The 22953-nt window shown below is 38.5% G+C and overlaps 2 protein-coding genes and 1 long non-coding RNA gene across 7 annotated transcripts; 1 reads left to right on the top strand and 2 right to left on the bottom strand.

Moving 5' to 3' along the window:
- The first annotated feature begins 7381 nt into the window (after nucleotides 1-7381).
- Nucleotides 7382-17617, top strand: LOC149709190 (uncharacterized). 4 transcript variants are annotated; one of them, XM_089864573.1, is made up of 10 exons: nucleotides 7382-7796; nucleotides 7860-7906; nucleotides 10039-10084; nucleotides 10262-10320; nucleotides 11226-11283; nucleotides 15834-15998; nucleotides 16085-16250; nucleotides 16726-16961; nucleotides 17029-17303; nucleotides 17362-17617. In XM_089864573.1, the coding sequence occupies exons 1-10, from the start codon at nucleotides 7770-7772 to the stop codon at nucleotides 17615-17617; spliced, it is 1335 nt and encodes a 444-aa protein (XP_089720699.1). In that variant the 5' UTR covers nucleotides 7382-7769. The 4 variants fall into 4 exon arrangements, with proteins under 4 accessions (XP_089720699.1, XP_089720702.1, XP_089720701.1 ...); XM_089864576.1 differs by lacking the exons at nucleotides 7382-7796; nucleotides 10262-10320 and having other exon boundaries at nucleotides 7888-7906; XM_089864575.1 differs by lacking the exons at nucleotides 7382-7796; nucleotides 7860-7906; nucleotides 10039-10084; nucleotides 10262-10320; nucleotides 11226-11283 and adding an exon at nucleotides 11312-11937.
- LOC149709191 (uncharacterized) lies at nucleotides 13028-15506 on the bottom strand. 2 transcript variants are annotated; one of them, XM_089864577.1, is made up of 4 exons: nucleotides 15337-15506; nucleotides 14915-15268; nucleotides 14595-14816; nucleotides 13028-13681 (listed from the first exon to the last, which is right to left on the bottom strand). In XM_089864577.1, exons 2-4 carry the CDS (start codon nucleotides 15068-15070, stop codon nucleotides 13088-13090), a joined length of 972 nt encoding a protein of 323 aa, XP_089720703.1. In that variant the 5' UTR covers nucleotides 15071-15268; nucleotides 15337-15506; the 3' UTR covers nucleotides 13028-13087. The 2 variants fall into 2 exon arrangements, with proteins under 2 accessions (XP_089720703.1, XP_089720704.1); XM_089864578.1 differs by having other exon boundaries at nucleotides 14915-15271.
- On the bottom strand, nucleotides 15972-17411 carry LOC149709192 (uncharacterized). The gene is made up of 3 exons (XR_016381324.1): nucleotides 17252-17411; nucleotides 16709-17167; nucleotides 15972-16218 (listed from the first exon to the last, which is right to left on the bottom strand). It is a non-coding gene; the product is annotated as an uncharacterized LOC149709192 (long non-coding RNA).
- Nucleotides 17618-22953: the final 5336 nt, after the last annotated feature.

Raw genomic sequence — 22953 nt, forward strand, 5'->3', positions numbered from 1 at the left:
TTTATTGTTTGAAAGTATTTAAAATTAATTTTTAATGGAACGTTTAAAAACTTACTTTGAAATATTTGTTTTGTTATGGTCTACTATCTACTTTGATTATATAACTTTCTCGTTACTTCTCTCTTAAATGATGGTCAGTATTAACAATTAACAAATATCTTTATTGAGGTAGTCGGTATCTACATTTCTAATACTTCTTAATCAAGACCTACTCTACTGAGTAGTGGTTAGTTCACTTGCTCTCTCTCTAGTCTTATAGAGAGAGATGACTAGTTCTGTTCAGTTCAGTTTGTTAGTTATCCGATATTAGAACATCCCGTTTGTTTAAACAAAAAGTAATACTATTCCAAAATATCACTATTACTGTAACAATAAAAAAATAGCTTCTCATTAAATATCTTTAGAGCTAATTAATCTTAACTACAATTTTAAGTGGTAGCATAGTCTTTAAGATAGGATGGTTTCTTTAACATTCGGCCAGATCTGGTTTGTCTTTGTGGTGTTGAAAGTGCAGACGGAGATCTTGAGATTTGGTTCCGGTTGTCGGTGGTGATGAGATCGGTTGTGTCAGATACATTATCTGATTCTGTGGTTGACAGCTCCGTATCTCTACAGATAGGAGGTCTCTCCGGTATTCTAGTATTCTCTTGAGTGTGGGGAGACGGTGGTTGCGTTGTGTGGTCGGGTGTGCGTTGGTTGGGAACATACGCGAACGCAGCTCCAGGTATGATGCTAGGTGCTGGTCCAGCCAAAGGCATTGGTTTGCTAAAAGAACGATTTGCAGGTCGCAGATCGATTCTATTTCGGCGATATAGACTTCCTTTGATTTCCACAACGTACGAGCGATTATCGAGTTTGTCTTTAACAAAACCCATAGTCCACGTCGACTTGGTTTCGTTTGGATAGACTTTGACCCAAACGGGCTCTGCGGGACTTAGTTCACACAAAGCTTTTGCATGTTTATCATATCCCTCTTTACAGTGATCTCGTTTCGTTTCAAGCGTAGTCTTGACATTCTTAATGACCTTTGGTGTCAATAGTCTCTGGGTAACTGGCAGAGTGGTCCTTGTTCGTCGAGACATGAGTCTCTGTACTGGACTTGCTTTGACAGCGTCAGTTGGGGTGTTACGCCACTCCAATAGAGCAAGATAGAGATCATCCTTCGATTTGTCAAGTTTCTTTAACATAGTTTTTGCTATTTTAACGGCAGACTCTGCTTTCCCGTTGCCTTGAGGATGGTAGGGAGACGATGGTAGGTGGGTGAATCCCCATAAATCAGCAAACTCGCGAAATTCAAAGCTTTGAAACGGTGGTCCGTTGTCTGTAATAACGGTTTCCGGAATTCCAAAACGTGAGAAATGTTTCTTACACACCTCAACGACGGCGGCAGCAGTAGTAGTTGGCATCAAATCCATTTCCCAATAGTCAGAATAAAAATCAACCATAATCAAATACTTTTTCTTATTGGCTTCCATGGTGAAAAGATCCATGGCGATTTTCTGCCAAGGGAGAGATGGAAGAGGCACAGATAGCATTGGTTCTCTTGTTTGGGATTTTTGATATTCATTACAAGCATGACATTTTCCGACGGTATTCTTTATATCTTCGGAGATTCCAGGCCAGAAAACTACATCTCGTGCCTTCCGTAAACAAGCTTGTATGCCTAAGTGGCTTGTATGGAGAATTTTTAAGATGTCTTCTCGCATACTTGTGGGGATAACAACCCGTTGTCCCTTATAAAGAACTCCGTTGTCCACTGTGAGTTCATCTCGATATGTCCAAAAAGGACGAACGTTACTAGGCGTGGCAGATCTAAGTGGTGGCCAGCCGTGCTTCACCATGTGGATGACGGCTTGCAATGACGAGTCCGTGTCAGTGCCGACTTTAATCTTTTCCAGTCTGCGATCCGAGACGCGTAAATAAGTAGAATGGTCTATTGTTTCCAACAAGGTTTGGTGACTGGTTTCCGAAGTGAGTTGGTACACGGGACGATCTTCATGTGCTTCGTGGGCATTCGGGAGATGTGCCACAAAATTACGAGATAAGCAGTCAGCCACAAACATCTGTGAGCCTTTTATGTATGTGACATCCAAATTATAATTTTGCAGTTTGAGCAGCATGCATTGAAGTCGTTTCGGTGCGTTGAGTAAGGGTTTTTTCCAAATGGTCTCCAGAGGTTTATGATCCGTTTCCACGGTGATTTTGTCGCGACCTCCAAGATACTGATGAAAACGCCCGCATCCAAAAACAATTGCGAGGCATTCTTTCTCAATCTGAGCGTACCTTTGTTCCGTGGGGTTCAGCGCTCGGGAGGCAAAAGCAACGGGTTTTCCCTCCTGAAGTAAAGTAGCTCCGAGACCAACATCACTTGCGTCACATTGGAGAGTGACTGGTTTGTGTACGTCATAGTATCGCAGGACTGGAACACAAGTGACGAGGTTTTTAATGGTCTCAAACGCTTGCTGTTGGTCCGTTGACCAAACCCATGGAACATCTTTATGGATAAGTCTTCTCATTGGCTCGAGACTTTCCGAGAGATGCGGCAAGAATTTCGCTAAGTAGGTCGTGAACCCGATAAAACTCTGTAGTTGTTGAACATTGGTCGGGGTTGGCATATCAACAACAGCTTGCACCTTTTTAGGGTCAGGTGAGACTCCTTCCGCAGATAAGATATGACCAATATACGGTACTTCAGTCAGACGAAGACGCATTTTTTCTTTGTTGAATTTCATATTTATCTGGCGAGCGCGATCCAACACTTGGATCAGTTTCCTGTCGTGATCTGCAATAGCTTCAGCCATAGTGGTTCCACAACCAAAAACAACGTCATCATCTGCGATGACTGCTACTCCCTCAAGCCCCTCAAAAGCTTCATGTTGGCGGCGCTGGTACTCCTCGGGAGCAGTGGCAATTCCGAAAGGCATTCTTAACCAACGGTAACGACCAAAAGGGGTCCAAAAAGTCGTCAACATACTGCTATCGTGATCTAATTGGACTTGCCAAAACCCATCTTTAGCATCCAAGATTGTGAAAACTTTCGCGTTGTTGAGTTTCGGAAGTATATCTTCAATGGTAGGAAGTGGGTACTTTGGTACTTCAAGTGCTTTGTTTAAAGCTTTGGGATCGATACATATTCTTAGATCCTTGGGCTTGACTGGTAGATGTTGTGCTTCTACTGGCTGTGTAGGGTCTACTTGCTTAGTAGGCTTCTTTACTACTACCATGCTGGAAATCCATTCCGTAGGTTCGGTGACTTTCGCTATGACTCCTACTTGTTCAAGTTCAGTTAGCCTTTGTTTTAATGGTTCTTGTAATGCAATTGGTACGTTACGAGGACGGTGCTGGACTGGTGTAACATCTTTATTAAGGACAAGATGACATTCCCCAGGAAGGCGACCCAACCCTTCAAAAACATCAGCATATTCAGTTAAAATTCGCTCTTTAGTGAGAGTACTGGGAACTGATTGTCTTGGGGCGGTGATTGCATGAACATCTGCAGCGGGAACATGCATTGTAATCAAGCCAAGTTGGATACAGGTAGAGCCTGATAGCAATGATGGCTTCTGTCCTTTTACCACTTGAAACTCAATGTCATATGGCTTATTGTTGCAGAGACATCTAACAGTGGCTATTCCCGTAGATGTCATGAGTGAGCCATCATAGCATCTTAGTGAAGTTTTGACCTTTCTGAATGTCTTCTGGTCTGATGGTAGCCGTTTGAAGTCAGCTTCACGTAGACAGTTACACGTTGATCCATTATCCAGTTGACAGATTAGGTCTGAATCGCTATTTTGGCCAGCAACCTTTAACGTGACAAACCATTGTTGACCACGGCAATTTATCGCGGGAATAATGTTCGCTTGTTCAAGGGCGTAAACTTCATCCATCTCATCAGCCTGAGGAGTGCCATCCGAGTCTGTAGCTTCAACATCCTCAGAGTAACTGGTTTGATTGACTTGTGGAGGTTTACGTTTTTTAGAGTTATGCGCCTTGTTTTTAGAATTTCCATTTTTCGACAGCTTGCCCATCCGAAAGAGAGACGGGAGTCGGAGGCGGGATGTGTAAAGACATGTCCGGGACGAGAGAGAGAAAGGGCGGACACAAAGAGCAGCGAAGGATCCCAACAAAGAAAGGCAGGCAAGGCTTAGCAGGAACAGGGTACGGCAGCAAAAAGTCCGCGTTCTGACACCATGTTTTGTTATGGTCTACTATCTACTTTGATTATATAACTTTCTCGTTACTTCTCTCTTAAATGATGGTCAGTATTAACAATTAACAAATATCTTTATTGAGGTAGTCGGTATCTACATTTCTAATACTTCTTAATCAAGACCTACTCTACTGAGTAGTGGTTAGTTCACTTGCTCTCTCTCTAGTCTTATAGAGAGAGATGACTAGTTCAGTTCAGTTCAGTTTGTTAGTTATCCGATATTAGAACAATATTAACGTTGAAAACTGTAAAAATCTGACCATAAAAAGGCTTACAAGGCTAAGGTTACAAAGCGGTTTGATCTGGGCTTGATTATATAAATATGGATTATATTTAAGAGTTAAAAGATTTATAAATAAATAGCGTATGATTTATATGAGCAGTTAAGTAAAATAAGGGACTAGAAGTGAAGTGCTCTAGCATTGGTAATAGATCCTGGCACTAGTGAACAAATTTGAGGATTTTATGCCGCTTCCATCGCGCCTACAATAGAGAGAAAAAATTGGTCGAGTTCCAAAAACATTTCTTACCCCCTTCCCCTCAACCTAAAGCCGCGGAACACGGACGCAGGTGCTGGAATCTAGTTCTGTCGTCTACTACCGCGAGCGTCTCACGTTTTGGAGGTAAAATTCAGAAACCGCTACCAGAGGGCCAATTGTTGGTGTGTTGTCAAGAATATTCACTTTCGCCAAGTGAAGAATTTGGTTTCCTCGATACTTCTAGTCCCTTATCTAACATCTGATATGACTAATGTTTCTATCCAAATAATGCTAATACTGGCTATAGTTATATTTCTAAAATTACTTTAATCAAGGGTAAATCAACATAGCGTGTTAAGCCTGGTTTTCACTGCCGAAAATTTCACGGAACAGTTAAAAACTTTCCGCAAAACTTTGCGGAAAATTCTTTAAAAAAACGGCGGAAAAACGTTTTCACTAAAACTTGTAATATGAAGGAGTGCGAGCTCGTGGAGACCAAGGCTTACCAGTAATGTTGATAGTGCACCAATAGCAACCTATCGATTTTCTTAGAATTTATTGTCTTGTTAAAAACGTTAATTTTTATCATATAAATAACGATTAGGCCAAACGTCGTTAACTAATCGATAACTATACATTTTTATAAATTTAACTCGACAACACGAACGCCTTCAATTAAAAAAAATGGCGTCGAAAAAAACTTCGCGAGCTAACCAAAACCAAGCCTATGACGTCACGCATTCGTCGATTCCTATTGGCCACCGCTTTCCTTTCCGTAAAATTTTGCGGAAAAATAGAAAACCAATTCCGTGCTTGCCGCCCAGAAAACGCGAAATTTTGCGGCAAGTTACCTCTGAAAAAACGGCACGGAACGCGGTTTTTCCTGCGTTTTGGGCCAGTGAAAACCAGGCTTTAAAGAGCTATTCGGGCACTGCCAGGCCCTGTGGCGAAATGACTCTGGTCTTAATGAAAATATCATAGAAACACCGCGTTTGAAGTATATTACACATATGAAATATTGTTATCACTGGCTCAGAGCGCGGGGAAGTGGGCGTGCCGAGCCGTATTTTAACAGGTATCTTACCGCAGAATTTCGCGTTTTCTAGGCAACAACCACGGAATTGTTTTTCTATTTTTCCGCAAACTTTTACGGAAAGGAAAGCGGTGGCTAATGGGAAGCGACAAATGCGTGGTTAGCTTGCGAGAAGAGTTTTCGACGAAATTTCTTAAGTGAAGGCCTTGGCGTTGTCGAGTTAAATTTCTAAATGCATAATACCGATTAATTTGATGAAAAATTTCGGCTTAATCGTTATTTATCTGATAAAACTGAACGTTTTTACAAAAATGAAGTTAATCAAAAGCGATTGGTTGCTACTGGTGCATTTTCAACACGAAAAGAAAGCCTTGCTCTCCACAAACAGAGCTCGCACTTTTTTATTTTGTCAAAATATTTCGTAGCGCCGGTGCTCTAGCGTAGTGGTAGGTTGTAGTAAGTGGGTACGAGCCCTACTGCGGGAGATTTTATTATTTTCTTTAAAAATAGTTATTAAATTATTTAAATATTTACATAATTTCACTAAATAAAAAATTATTTGAATATTCATGTAAATTCACTCATTATTTTACAGAAGAAAAACTATTAAAAAATTAGCAATGTTACTGTATAAAAGTTAAGCATTAATTATACAGGGCCTAAATATAGTTTTTGTAATAATTATCCTTAGCTATTATATCAATAAGGAGTTCATTATACATTGCTAAAATACATTAGAAAGCGCGACAAAATTGTAAGGGTTTCCCTCGGAACCTCTTGTTGTATTACAAGTTTCAGTGAAAACTGGTTGATGCCGGTGTTTTGACGAATTTTCCGCGATATTATACGAGATATAAATTACAGTTTCGTGAAACTTTTAAAACAAATTTTATTTTCACTTCATTATACGAGATATAAATTACAGTTTCGTGAAACTTTTAAAGCAAATTTTATTTTCCGTGGAAGTGAGAAACCAAGTAAAACCATAATTGCGATATGAGGCGTGACCTACATTCAACGACAAATTACACGCAATAAGTATCATAATAACAGTAAGTATGACCCTTTCAATATAACCTTTCCAATACTGCTGTATCACTTAAAGCCTGGTTTTCACTGCCGAAAATTTCACGGAACAGCAAAAAAAAAAAAATCCGCAAAATTTTGCAGAAAATTCCTGAAAAAAACGGCGACAAAACGTTTTCACTAAAACTTGTAATATGAAAGAGTGCGAGCTCGTGGAGACCTAGGCTTACGAATTCGGTTGACAATTCACCAATAGCAACCTATCGATTTTCTTAGAATTTATTATCTTTGTAAAAACGTTCATTTCTATCATATAAATAACGATAAACAATTCCGTGCTTGCCGCCCAGAAAACGCGAAGATTCGCGGCAAGTTACCTCTGAAAAACGGCGCGGAAAGCGTTTTTTTTCCTGCGTTTTGAGCCAGTGAAAACCAGGCTTAAGCAAGGTTACTTCCCAACAGCCCATCTTATGAGGGACTTTGCGTAAATACGAATTGGACATCGCAGCTCTAAAGCCATCTTACTCATTGGTGTTTATAACTGTTGTCTCTACTTCGTAATTGGTCACTTCTACGAATGTTTTGACAATGGAAATGGAAGTTTTATTGGGAAAAAGGACTTTTCTTTACTGTATTTCTTTATCAAACTTAATATTGTTACGTTACTTATGGCTCAATACGCGTTCTAGAAATAAATGAGACTGTCAGAGCTTTTCGCGGCATATTGAGTGCGCAACGTTCACTGTGAAAACGGATTCGAGAATTATCTGTAGAATGGGTGATTTCAGAAAAACTGCACTGAAACTGATAGTTTCTAGGAGTTAAGAATTAATTTTCTCCAATTTGTAGACATAGATCTAGTAGACAATCCTAACAATTAGTCTGATCTAATCAAGTTGGTATTAAATTCAATAAATTGACTGAACCGGATTTGTTTCTAAATTATTGTTAACAGACTTTAAGTGTAGAATTTTACTATTATTTTAGTTTAGAGCGGTTTTCAAGTCAAAATTAATTCGAAATGATTAAAAGTGCACTACATACTTTGGTAAGTTAAAGACAAATAATAATAACTTATCTATGATAATACGTAATGCTTTCCACGCTTTAGGTTTTCGAAAACGTCCTACTTTATTGTGTCAATTACACCAACGATAGGTGCTGATAATTTTTTTAAAATTATTTTTCAAAATGAGTACTTCTACTTCATGTAGTTCATAAAAGTGCTTATTTGAATTAAAACTTTAACACGGTAACTTTCGAACCCAGTGGCGGCTTAAGTCAAGTGGAGGCCCCAAGCGGTAACCATTTTGGGGCCCCCAAACTCAAGATATTAAAATTAAATAGTATAGTTGTAAGAAGGAATTTATATAAGAAGGCCTAAAATAGCGTCCGGTGCGCGGTGAAAGTCGACAATCCCCCCTTAATGGGTGGGGGTGGAAAACGAGCCGGGACTTATTATTTTATCTTATATCGTTTTTTGGGTCTTCTGAGAGCGCTCCGAGATCGCTCCAAATTTACGTGTTACGTCATCGCTCTAGCTCGGAGGACCGAATGTAGTTGCTACGAATGAAAGACAAAAGTTTTTTCAGAGCGGTTTTGTGACGTCTTCAGGCGCTCCGTCTCTAGACTCGGAGCGATTGGGATCAATCCGGGAGGAAACCGGGAGTGAGCGACTGGGGCATTGTAAGACGCGCCTCCGTCTCGGAGCAGCTCGTTTTTACCGCAAAGAAAAACGCTATATGTTTTCCACCATCTATTTCTTTTACCTTTCGTTAAGCCTTGGTTTGGCTTTTTTAACTCCCGAAATCATAGGTACACTTGATTCGATTTAGAAACAATTACAGAACGAACGATTTTCACGTAAAGACACATATTCAAAATCCATCCAGTTATGTATGTTCAAAACCTTTAACTAACTTGTTCATGGTAATTAAAAGCAACCGTCGTAAAGTTTCAGCAAAGAGGAGAGAAAGACGGATAGAGAATCGGTATAGGCAGCCGTGATCCATGGGTGGTGAAAACGGGGTTAAATATACGGTACGCCGCGGCGCCTGAGCGCAGCTTTCTCGCGCATACTTGACGTAGGGGATGACAGAGATAAGGCGAGGAGGTCAATCCCCCATGCGCAAAGGATGTGCGTCCTAAAACTAAGCGTACCGAAAAATGTTTTTACTACCCCCCTATTTTCCCATTTTTCGGCGGATTTTATAAAGCGCGTTTCTATCTCCCTCTCTCTCCTCTTTGGTTTCAGCACCGCGGGCAGCCTCCTTTTTCTGTTTTCTTTACTCGAGGTTTGCTTTTTCTCTAGTCGGAATCATTCGCGTCCGTATAACCTATCCCCATGGGATCCAAAGGGAAAGCGCAGAGCAATGACGGGCATGAAAGGGGTGGGGCTTACTTGTCCACTGACACCGGCGTAAGAGTAGAAGCGTAAAATCTCGCGACTTAGGTCTTCTTATATAAATCCCTTCTTGGTATAATACCATAAGGACATCATCTCTCTAAGGGCCCAAGCGCATCTATTAGCAAAAACATTTAGTTCTGCTAGATGTGACGTAGATTTTGTATAGGGGCTTCTTCCGAATTTTTTGTGAAATTCGCGGGAGAGAAAAATAATTTTCAAAATCAGCCACGACCGATATCCTAAGCCGGTCGTGGTCTAGACGCGAGCTCTGAGATAACGCTCCCAAGCGGTTGGGAATCAAACTAAAACAGGCGGGGAGGCGAGAGAGGAAGGACTGAGGGGAAAAAATAAGTAAGAGAATTTCCAGAACCCCCCAGCTTAGTAAAAATCACGAAGAGCTTTCGTGAGAAATCTTTGAAGGAGGGAAAAATGTTCAATGCCGGGTTACTCTGCAGCGAATGCGCTCGGCCTCTGTTTAGGCTATATAATTATTATACCACTTGAGATGAGACGGATGGCTGACCAAATCGGACATACATACATTTCAACCGTAACATAGAATCTTGGGCCCTTAGAGAGAGATGATGTCCATATGATAATACTGAAAGGGAAAATATTCGTCATTTATTTCCATTAAAAACTATTAGTCTCTCCCATTTTTTACTTTAAAAAAAAATGTTAATGGAAGAAAATTAATTCTGCTCAATTCGGGGCCCTATGGCATCCCGGGGCCCCAAGCGGCCTCTTAGTCCGCTTACCGTTAAACCCGCCACTGTTCGAACCGTGATCTCTCTTCAGCCGTTATTCCATTAAAAATGATTAACTTGCATAAGCAGTACTCATTTTAAATTTAAAAACATAACATTATTTTTTTCTATACTAGAAATGAGGTTTTTAATGGGTCATTAATGACAGTGTTCACCTACAGAGTAAGTATTTCATAAGCCATTTATTACTTCACGTAAAACAAATTTCCCAAAGGAATGTTTGTCATTTATTTTATGTCATATATAGCAGACACCCCTTTTCCTACATTAGCGAAACTTTAAGCTCGGCATGCGAATTCTAATGTATTCATTTGGGTTTTTTAAATCTAAATATTTCAGAACGGAATTGAAGAAGCTTGGGGTGGAAGAAACGAGATATTTGATTACATAACCAAAAAGTAAAATACACCTGTCATTATATACAACTAGGATTTAAAGACAAATGCTTTAGCTATTAACACTGTCCGAGTTAACGACGTGTGTGTTTTGGTTTCAATATTGTACGTTTATAGGTGTATGAATGGGTAGGATAAAATCCTTTTCAGCTCTTTAGTTCAAAATAAAATTTGCTTGGCAATGTACCTGAAAACTTAGAAGCGACGCGGATAATTCTCGTGGTGGCAGGTTGATTATCGATATGAGCATATCCATTTACTACGTCACTATGGCCCGAGTACGCTAGAGCAGTTAGCACGTATAATATCGATATTCACTGACTGCACGTGACTAGAGCACTCGTTTTCATCCGCCACTGGAAACTCGCGTGCAACACTCGCACAAAAACTGCCCAAGAATTGCTCTCTCTCGGTCTGAAAACTTCGGCGGTGAAATATAGGAAATTATACTTCCTGAAAGTTAAACTTTTGAGACAGTATTATTAGCACGTTACCAGTAGCGAGACTTACTATTTGATTATTAGCTGGTAAGAATATTTAATTGCACCGAGTCTGCTTAGTGCTACTAACAAACGTAAATAAATGCAAAGAATTTGCTTCAAATTTTGAGTAGAACTGCATTGATTTATCAGTAATAGCAAGAATGTAATTGATATATGCCTACAAATACTTTAATAAAGATGAAGACTCAAAGCCATTAAATGATGGAACCTACATCACCTTAAAAAATATGTGTTTTCAAAAAATGGGATCTCAACCCTACAATAAGTTTTGCCATTTTTCGCTACATTCGTTGATTTCCAATTCTTTCCAACGGTGGTTATTCTCTAACATTACTGATATCGGCGGTCAATTTATCCAGCACGATGTTTAACTACTTTTATAAAAATATTGCATTTTATTTTCAGAAATTTCGTCATAAGACTTTGCGAAACGCCCAGCATATCTTACACGTTTTGGGCTAATGTACGTTAAAAATCTCATGAGAAGTGTAGATTTAAAATTTTAGTTCCAAAAGTTTAGACGAAAAGTTTAGGTAACATCAAGAAGGAATTTATTATAAGAAGGCCTAAAAAGGCGTCCTGTTGGCGCATGATAGTCGACAATCCCCCCTCATGGGTGGGGGGAGGCTGGAAACGGAGGCGGGACTTAATAATGTTTTCCACTCTTTTACCTTCTCGTTAAGCCTTGGTTTGGTTTTTGGAACCCACGAAATCATAAGTATAGTACACTTGATTCGATTTAGAAACAATTATAGAACGAACGATTTTCACGTAGAGACACGTACTCAAAATCCATTAAGTTAGGTTCGAAACCTTTAACTAACTTGTTAATGGCAATTAAAAACCATTCCGAACAGTTTCAGCACCGCTGGCAGCCTCCATTTTTTGTTTATTTTTCTCGAGGTTTCTTATCTAGTCGGAATACGTCATTTGCGTCTGTATGACCTATCCAAACGGGATCCAATAGCGCAGAGCAATGAAGGACATGAAAGGGGCGGGGCTTACTTGTCCACTAGAAGCGTAAAATCGCGCTACTTAGGTCTTCTTATAGTAAATTCCTTTTTGGTAACATACCTTAAAAAATAAAATGCGACTTTTTCTAAGCTTAAACCGAAAAGTATAAAAAATTATTACAAAATAATTACTATTTAATTAGTCAAAAAAGAGGACTACTGTGACGTTATTGCTTTAAGGCCCGGTCACACGATAGCGATTTGCCTTAACGGTACAGATTGTGCAGAAACACGGAACACACCTCCAACGTCCAAACGATAGTAATAAAGCTTGTGCAAACGGCATAAAAACATGTGCAAATCGACGGAGCACACGGCTTGGCCCCCGTCTACAGACACCAGCTTTGTTGTACACAAAGAGATTGCACGTGCTAACCCTTCGGAAGTGCGTTGCTTACGCATGCGCGAGTGCTAGTTTGCACGCTCTACTCTCGTCTTGGTCACACGCTCATTTTTAACCGCAAACGTCCTTGAACAAACCTAGTTGTGTCGGGAAACCCGAGCGTGTGGACGGAATGACGTTGGCTTGTGCAAATCGATTAGCGCGATTTGCGTAAACATTGCACTGCTGAAGAATTTGTTCGTGCAAACTCGGTTTGCACCGCGGCCAAACGACAGCGACCCTGACATATGTATAATTTGCGCAATACAACTGAAACACCCTTCTTGCGTCCACACGATGCTAATGTTTGTGCAAACGTCATTATTGGCTTTTCTGTTGCAGAGGTGCCATAACGTCCATGATCGCAAAATGTGCCCTAGTGATATGTTCTTATTATATGGTTTTCTCTATTCTTTATTATTGAAACGCAAGAGCCAGAAACGCCCACGAAGTAAATGGTGTAAAACATGGCTGCTACGTCGAAAAAGACATTCACATATACATTTAATGAACGATTTAAGAGAAGATCCTGATGACTGGCGTAGTTATCTCAGAATGGATGTCAACGCATATACTAAATTACTTCGTTTGGTGACACCTAAAATACAACGCCAAGATACTGTGATGCGCGAAGCCATATCTCCGCATGAAAGATTGAGCAGTACTTTACGCTTTCTAGCTACTGGAAGATCATACCGAGATCTACGATTTTCTACCGCGATTTCCCATCAGTCGTTATCTGCTATTATCCCGGACACATGTCGAGCCATCTTTATGGTTTTCCGAAAGCAATACATGAAGGTAAAACAACGTTTTAAGTTTGTTAAATCTTTATTTATTACATAGGCCTTGTGTGCAACATAGTAATCCAATTATTGTTCTGGGTGGTAATTAGTCACATAATCACCAATAGTTGCATGAGCAGCAACATAAGTTTCAATGCTATTCATAGTAGTCGCGGTTGTGGTATGGGTGTCTTGGGAGGGTGTTGCATGGATATCCATGTTCGACGGTATAGCGTTCACGAAGATTGGCTGAGTAGGGATTTGTAATGGCGTAGTATTGGTAGTTGGAATGTGAATGCAACAATTCCGCGACAGGGTTCCTAGGTCTCCTTCGAACAAAGCGTCGTTAATTAACTTTTCAGCAAATATACGTTGTTCCTTGGGCATGTTTCGAAGCTTATGTGCCACATTGCGTCCAAACACGTCATGCTGGTCCTCGGTTCTTGCTTCTGACAGCTTTTTACCAACCGTAGCTATAACATTGTCAATCTCTCGACCCCTTTTGTTATTATTTACGCGTCTGGGTGGTGCTGATGCACATTCGCTACTTGGAGTAGGGGGTAACAAGTCCAGGTCTTGCGGTGACGGATCCGTTGTGCAACTGCTGTTATTAGAGGATTGTGATGGCGGCCGATATTCCTGGTCTTGAGGCGATACCACTGACTCAATGGAGTTCTCATCCTGAAACATTTTAATTTCATTTTAGGTACCAACATCACAGGAAGAATGGAAGCAAATAGCGCACGACTTTGAAAGAAAGTGGAATTTTCCCCATTGCCTGGGTGCCGTAGATGGCAAACACGTTAAAATTATACCACCACCGCAAAGCGGTTCATACTTTTATAACTATAAAGGGTTCCATAGTATGGTGTTGATGGCAGTGGTTAATGCAAACTACGAGTTCATCATAGCAGAATTTGGTGTAAATGGCAGAATCTCGGATGGAGGTGTAATTGAGCAGACAATATTCCACAGAAAATTGAAAGCGAACTCGTTACACATTCCGGACCCAGAACAGCTAAATAACTCGAATAAAATACTCAATTATGTGTTCATAGGCGACGAAGCATTTGCTTTAACCCCTAACTTTTTGAAACCCTATAATCAAAGAGAGATTACAAATGAACGTACAATATATAACTATCGCCTATCAAGAGCAAGGCGTGTCGTCGAAAATGCTTTTGGTATATTAGCTGCTCGATTTCGTCTGTTTCATACTAGCATTAAATTACAACTTGAAAATATAGACGTTGCTGTTATGGCATGTTGTGTGCTTCATAACTTTCTAATAAGACATAATTCAACAAGCTACATGCCGGCTGGGAGCACAGATAAGGAAGACACTATTCGAGGGTCACTATCATTAGGTTTACGGACCACTGATGACAATCTTACTGACCTTCAGAGAGGACACTATAGAGCGATTGCTAATGATGCCAAGCAGAACAGAGAACAGTTCTTATTGTATGTTAACAATGAAGGAAGTGTTCCCTGGCAAAATTCGATTTGTAACATAACCAATTAAACAATGTAACAATGACATTACGAAAATAAATACTGGGTGCAAACAACACAACCCTGTTCCTTCTCTTACATGTGAAAGGGATTCTTCAAAGTTTGACACTGAAGGTCGAGCTATTTCTTGGTCGTCCAAAAAGTTGAATAACGAGTAATACCACAGCGTGGGTACATGTACTTCATCCGCGCCAGCTCCTGACTTTTGCGACTCCAAAACCTTCTTCTTTTCTTTGCGGTAAGAACTACGCAGTGAATTTATTTTCCTGATTACTGCGTCCCTGTCAGCGTCAGCCTCCACCTTTCATAAGTGCATTCAATCATAGTCACCGTTTTGAACAACATAATGCCATAATCATTATTTGAAACCACAATTCCCATTACTTATGTATTACGTACCTCCTTTAATTTGTTGACCATTGTAAGGTATGCTGCATGTTTCTTATTGCGGTCCGAATATTCTTTTGATTTTATTTTCCAAAGACATGGCAATGATTGGTATAATTCTATAAAGTCTGCTATAAATTGTTTTGATAAATTGCGTATATCAGACATATTTGAGCATTTGCGCAATAGTCCTCCACTTCGGCAAAAGGAAAAACCGACGATAATATTGCTACAACACTGCTACGGTGATACAAATCTGCCACCATGGAGCAATATTAACGAAAGCTATTTTCACTCCCACTCCAGTAATATTATTCGATGCGAAAATTAATGGCAATTGATCACTGTGTTTGCTTATTTCCGTTCCTGCTGAAGATACAACTTGTACAGTGTAACAAAGTACAGTTGATACTGTCCATATGCACACTCTTTACCGTGCAAGCCCATGTGCAAGCCGAGTTTGCACGTACTAATTCTTTGGTTACTCAAGCCGAGCTTGGCGGTTTGCACGACTATCCGTCGTCCCGTCTACACGCTTGGGCCTCCCGATACAAACCGGTTTGCACGACGAAGCGCGCGTTGAAGTGTGAGTGTGTGACCAGGCCTTTAGTTGCGTCTGCTAGCCCGAACCTCTTATCCCTACTTTTAGCCTTACCTCTTTCAGCCTGTGAGAATTCAGACATTCCCGTAAGAGTAAAAGGTTAGTTTTAACAGACGCCAAAAACCCAATGGCGGCACAGTAGTCCTCGTTTCTAAGACTAATTAAATGCTAATTATTTTGTGATGAGAAAATTTATTTTTTTTTTAATATTTTTCCGTTCTTTCAAGGTATAATGTTACCTTACCCGAACTTTTCTTTCAAAATTAGATATAATTAAATCTCGTACGTGTTTCGGTCTACGTTATAATGTATAGCTAAAATAAATTTCAGATCATGGATATGTATTGGATGATGAAAGATGCGCGTTACCATTACAAAGAATTTTCAGCGATGATTTACCCGAGTTATATCCATTTTGAAAAGATCGTCACAGCTTCTTCGAAACCAGAACAGGAAATAAAAAAAGTATCTCAACTTTTAGAAATGGATGGCAATGTAAGCTTATGAAATTGGATAACTAATATTTCAATTATTCGAGCAATGAGAGAAATATTCCGCTACACTATTTAATTTCATTGTAGACCGTATTTCTCTTCGTGATTTCCATTTTCATCATTTCATGTTGTTTGTTGCTCAGAAAATCTGTCCACTTATATTCAAAGCAAAGAAGACCAAATGTTTTCTCGAAAATTTTCAGTAATTCTTTCGACAATATCTGGAATTTGATGTCAACATTATTCTCTGAAGGTAAATTTTTAGTATTTATAATAAAAACTATGCATCTCCACATCAAACTCAAAATTAAAACAAAAAAAGTTCTTCGAACTGAAAAACCTTTTAGGGTCCCCTACTATTAAAGCCATTAAGCTACAAATATCAATATAGTTGATTTGCAACAGCATTTCAATCAGTTGTCTCTCATTCTTCCCTCTTACATGTAATGAATTTTCTTCATTACCAGTCATTTAAAAAAAAAATTCAAATAACAACCACCGAATTATATAAATCTGTTATAAACCGTTAAACCACAATGGCGGCTTGCTTATTTTGGCGACAAAAGGTGATTGTGTCAATATTTATTTTAAGCTTTTGTTCTTTCATTGTGTGTTATGAATTCTAATACCACTGACTCTGAACTTAAATCAGCAGAAACAAACTCTACGGATTCGGATTATCGAAATTCGAAAACCATTTTGTACACTCACTTTACAATATTTTTCAGCTTATCCAAGGAAAAAACAAGGTAAACCCTTTGAAGAAATAATTCTGGCAGTTTGGTTATTAGCGTCTACAGTGATCCTTGCGTTTGTTGGCGCCACCATGCGAGGTCAATTTTCTGAAATAAACTACAAAACCCTGGATAAGTTTATGGATATTTTTGCTAAAGATGCCACAAGACTGAAGCTTCAAGGATATGTCGTTAGCAAATCAATTGAACACGCTTATTATCGGAAATGGGTAAGTTTTATCTGGATTAGGTTTTCTTTTTATTCTTTTTTTTTTTCAATGTTCGCTTATTGCACAGGTACTGGAAAACCGCTTGCCTGAAGGGGTTAAGGGAGTGATACCAATTTCTAGTAAAATAATTTGTATTGTGGAATTATTAAACGAAGAACGAGGCGCCTTTCACGTAAAAGAAATCGACTTTATATCAAACATGGAAACTATAAAAACAAAAAACAAATGGTTTTACTCCGAATCGGTTCACGTTAAACAAGAACCACCGTACTCGGAATTCAGATACATACCGGTTTCGAGTCAAACGAACGACACCACCAAGATGGAACTTCTTCGAAAAGTGTTAGTTCCGCTATTATAAACTTATTAAGTTTCAGAAATTGAATTAGCCAAATTTCAGCGTGTTATTTAACACGGAACATCAATTCCATCGCTGGACGACGCCTGAATCGAAGGCGCTGTTGGACCTCGTTACATGGAAAAAACCCGAACCGAAAGTTAAGTCGTTAAATGTCAGCACCGTTTTTCTGCCTTTCGAATTCTGGCTCAAGGGTATAGTCGTCTCTTGCGCCGTTGTGGCATTGGAGATTTTGTCAGCTTGCATGATCAAAGGGAAGGAAAAGAAGAAAATTAACCCAAGCACTCTGAATGACTAGTTTATCATGTAGTCAGTTCGTTAACCAACGATAGTTATTCCCAATCTCTGTTATTACGAGGGCTTTAAAAATAACTCAAATACTCAGTGTTAAAAATCATAGAACTAGAACGGTTTCTCGAGAAACTAGCTTTACGATTCTCCTTTTAAACTTAACAGTGAAATAAGCTCTTCACTCATATTTTCTGTCTGTGTCACTATATTACAATTATATCAGTAATGTATTTTTTGAAGTAAGGATAATTTTCGCTAGATAAAAATAGGTCAAATTACGTTTTGTTTTCGATAGAATAGAATGGCTAATAAGAACTGGAGTATGGCTTTAATATCAACCATCTTGTTATCTTGAGAGGTCATTAGATTTGTTACAAAAAGTGATCACCGACATTAGAATCATCGCGAATAGCTGTTTTGTGGCAGTGGAGATTTTGTTAGCGTGCATGATCAAAAGAAGGGAAAAGAAGAGTAAAGATGAGAAAAGAAGAAGATTTACGCCTAGCACCCTCAATGATCAGTTTCACATGTAGTCAGTTCGTTAACCAACGCTAGCTGTTCCCAATGTCTTTTACTCGGTTTAAATATTAGTTGTGTTGAAAAATCGTAGAACTAAAACGTTTTCTTGAGAAACTAACTTTTCAGAAAAGACGTATTTGTGTCTTATAGAGCTTTCACTAGAAGCATCCGTAATTTAAACATAGTACTTACTGAAAATATCACATTAGATTATGTCAAATGATTATGCAACATTTTAAAGATTTTGTGTAATTGTATCTCCACTGTTTGTATTATTAATTGCAACATATACAGCTGCATTATGCTGTCTAACCTCTCGATAAGGTTTGGGCGGGGCTTAGCGAAAGAAGACATCAGTCATGTGTTAGGAGCGGGAGAAGGGAGGGGGAGTCCGGGAGTGTGTAAATTCGAAACGTCACTTCCTCTTGTCTTGTGATTGGCTATTAGAGCTACGCAAAACCCGTCAAAGCCATTAGGGTAACACCCAAACCAAATCGACATGATAGAAGGGGCATATGTTATAGCTGTATATTCATAGTTATACAGGGTGTTTCTGGAAAGTCTGGCACAAATTTACAGGCATGTTCCTTGGGTCAAAAGGAGACCGAAAGGTCCTATGACGTTTTGGGGTAAAGCGCTCCGTTGCGACGTTATGGGCTCTCAAAAGTAAGCCGAAAATCAAGGAGATTTTGCAGAATTATAGCACTATTATTGTGGTTTTGACCCAATTGTTTTCGATTATTGAGCATAAGGCAATGATCGAAATAATTTCAAACCTAGTGGAAGACAATGAACGTGTTAAACGGCCAAAAGCGTTAATCCCTTTGTTTTTATTAATGATTGTAATTAAAGGTAAGGAAAGTAGCTCAGATATCGGTTACTTGTTCGTTCAGATGTACTGGTAACTGACCAGTCTTTTATTCTTTATTTCAATTACACACATTACTTTTACAATAAATCGAATCGAACCCCTTAAATTTTACAATAAATCGAATCGAACCCCTTAAATTTTACAATAAATCGAATCGAACCCCTTAAATTTTACAATAAATCGAATCGAACCCCTTAAATTTTACAATAAATCGAATCGAACCCCTTAAATTTTACAATAAATCGAATCGAACCCCTTAAATTTTACAATAAATCGAATCGAACCCCTTAAATTTTACAATAATTCGAATCGAACCCCTTAAATTTTACAATAATTCGAATCGAACCCCTGAAATTTTACAATAATTCGAATCGAACCCCTGAAATTTTACAATAATTCGAATCGAACCCCTTAAATTTTACAATAATTCGAATCGAACCCCTGAAATTTTACAATAATTCGAATCGAACCCCTGCAATTTTACAATAATTCGAATCGAACCCCTGAAATTTTACAATAATTCGAATCGAACCCCTTAAATTTTACAATAATTCGAATCGAACCCCTTAAATTTTACAATAATTCGAATCGAACCCCTTAAATTTTACAATAATTCGAATCGAACCCCTTAAATTTTACAATAATTCGAATCGAACCCCTGAAATTTTACAATAATTCGAATCGAACCCCTGAAATTTTACAATAATTCGAATCGAACCCCTTAAATTTTACAATAATTCGAATCGAACCCCTTAAATTTTACAATAATTCGAATCGAACCCCTTAAATTTTACAATAATTCGAATCGAACCCCTTAAATTTTACAATAATTCGAATCGAACCCCTTAAATTTTACAATAATTCGAATCGAACCCCTTAAATTTTACAATAATTCGAATCGAACTCATTAATTTTACAATAATTCGAATCGAAAACATTAATTTTACAAAAATTCGAATCGAACCCATTAATTTTACAATAATTCGAATCGAACCCATTGATTTTACAATAATTCGAATCGAACCCATTAATTTTACAATAATTCGAATCGAACCCATTGATTTTACAATAATTCGAATCGAACCCATTAATTTTACAATAATTCGAATCGAACCCCATTACTTTTACCATAATTCGAATGAAACCCAATTACATTGTTCTACAAAAATTGTTCAAAATGGGCACCATCAACGTTTAAGCAAACTTGCGCGCGTACGGCATGAAGCACGTTAAGGTACACACATTTAAGCCGTCTGTAAAAAAACCTACAACTTCTGGCGTTGAAAACTACCCTAATGTTTAGACCAACACAGCAGGGGGGAAATTCGAATTATTGTAAATGTAATGGGTTCAATTTGAATTATTGTAAATTTAATGGGTTCAATTTGAATTATTGTAAATGTAATGGGTTCGATTCAAATTATTGTAAAATTAATGGTTTCGATTCGATTTATTGTAAAATTAATGGGTTCGATTCGATTTATTGTAAAATTTAAGGGGTTCGATTCGAATTATTGTAAAATTTAAGGGGTTCGATTCGAATTATTGTAAAATTTAAGGGGTTCGATTCGAATTATTGTAAAATTTAAGGGGTTCGATTCGAATTATTGTAAAATTTAAGGGGTTCGATTCGAATTATTGTAAAATTTAAGGGGTTCGATTCGAATTATTGTAAAATTTAAGGGGTTCGATTCGAATTATTGTAAAATTAATGGGTTCGATTCGATTTATTGTAAAATTTAAGGGGTTCGATTCGAATTATTGTAAAATTTAAGGGGTTCGATTCGAATTATTGTAAAATTTAAGGGGTTCGATTCGAATTATTGTAAAATTTAAGGGGTTCGATTCGAATTATTGTAAAGTTTAAAGGGTTCATTCGAATTATTGTAAAGGTTAAGGGATTGTAAAGTAATGGGGTTCATTCAAATTATTGTAAAAGTAATGTGTCTAATTCAAATAAAGAATAAAAGACTGGTCAGTTACCAGTACATCTGAACGAACAAGTAACCGATATCTGAGCTACTTTCCTTACCTTTAATTACAATCATCAATAAAAACAAAGGGATTAACGCTTTTGCCCGTTTAACACGTTCACGGTCTTCCACTAGGTTTGAACTTATTTCGACCATTGCCTTATGCTCAATAATCGAAAACAATTGGGTCCAAACCACAATACTATTGCTATAATTCTGCAAAATCCCCTTGTTTTTCGGCCTACTTTTGAGAGTCCATAACGTCGCAACGGAGCGCTTTACCCCAAAACGTCATAGGACCTTTCGGACTCCTTTTGACCCAAGGAACATGCCTGCTAATTTGTGCCAGACTTTCCAGAAACACCCTGTATAGAATAGATTCATGATTGTAATATATATATAATTAAAAAAGCGTCTGTTGTCTGTAGAAGTGAAAATAGTATTTTCAACTCGCACCTGGGAGAATTTATAAGTTTCAAGCTGGCACTACGAACTGCCTACTCGTGAGAATCTTGGTAATTAAAAAAGCGTCTGTTGGCTGTAGAAGTGAAAATAGTATCATAACAAAACATTAACGTGGGAAAATATGCCTAACTTCGCTCTTTAACTGCTACACCATAAGAAAGTAGTGAGATCCAATGTACAGCCAAGTTTTAAGCATACAATTTTAACGTAACATAAATATATAGCATTATATAATAACATTAATAATGATAGTTTTTGGACCCAGTTTTTTATTTAAAAAAACAATCTTCTCCTAGCTCTTTGCAGCAGTGACTAATTATTCTTTCATTCTTTGTGAAGTCGGCGAATTGAGAGTATAATTGGTATAATTGATTTTCTTGTACATGTCAAAAATCGAGTTGATGGTCCACAGTTGGCCTTACATTGAATGTGCCAATCCCAAAAGTTACATATTTCAAATATGTTATTTGTTTCACTTTTGCTTTTATTTATTAATTGAAAATGAACAATGACATCATTCTCCAGTTTAATGAATGTGTAGACAGAATCCCGCGAGTGGCGTCTTCAGTCTCCTAAATTGGCAATGCACTACTTTTTCATGAATTGCACCATGCAAATTGCGTTTGCTCTCCCTGCCAAGATTGGTTAATTTCTACAGTCGGTAGCATCTTAACAGCATTACAGGCCCGCGGCAATGCAGTACAATGTATGAATCACGGGGGCCCTTCATAGGCCATGTTTGAGGGACCCCTGGGCCCGTGTTAATCTAGGCCCAAAGGATAAGACATCTGCTATGTGCAGTTTATGTAATGCTCCAATATCAGCTACACCACTGGGGGGCTATTCTGTAATTTATTTCGATTTCGATTTCGAATTCGATGTCGACCGCTGTCGTATCGTTCGAGATAGAAAAATAGAATTCTCTAAGACAGTTTTGTCGAAATCGAAAGCGCAGTTCTCGCATATCGAAATCGATTTTCCCCGACACGCGTTACACCGTTCAAATTCGCACTCGTAGCGGCGTTATTCGTCAAATTTCGAACCAATTGCTGCTGTTTTTCTAATTCAGCTTCAATTCGAAGATTTTCCATTTCGTCCATCTACAAAAATCGCCAACAAAGAGTCTTTGAGGTTGAAAACCAATCTACGGAACAGCAACACTTGTTTCTGTAGGAAGGGCCAGGAATCATTGTGCCCCTATAACTCTACGCGGTTTCTGTGGGCTGGGCTTGAGACAGCGTTGCCAGATAAAAATTACCAAACTATCGTACCAAAGCCAAAAAATTATCGATTTTCAACCAAAATTATCGTACGCTCTGAGCGCCTCAAAAATAGCGGTAAAACCAGGGATTCTAGATGCATCTAGAATCCCTGGCTACCGCTCCATCGCTGGCGATCTTTAAACGGAAGCTCCGACTACACCTGATCTAACTACAAAATTCTGGCTATATGGCACCAAGCCCTAGCCCTGTCCCGGACCCAGAGCAAAAAAAAAAAAAATCATTGATCACCGAC

The sequence above is a fragment of the Phalangium opilio genome, unplaced genomic scaffold (genome assembly GCF_054372755.1).
Source record: "Phalangium opilio isolate 3A_F unplaced genomic scaffold, DU_Popi_V2 ptg000013l_1, whole genome shotgun sequence".
Taxonomy (NCBI): Eukaryota; Metazoa; Arthropoda; class Arachnida; order Opiliones; family Phalangiidae; genus Phalangium; species Phalangium opilio.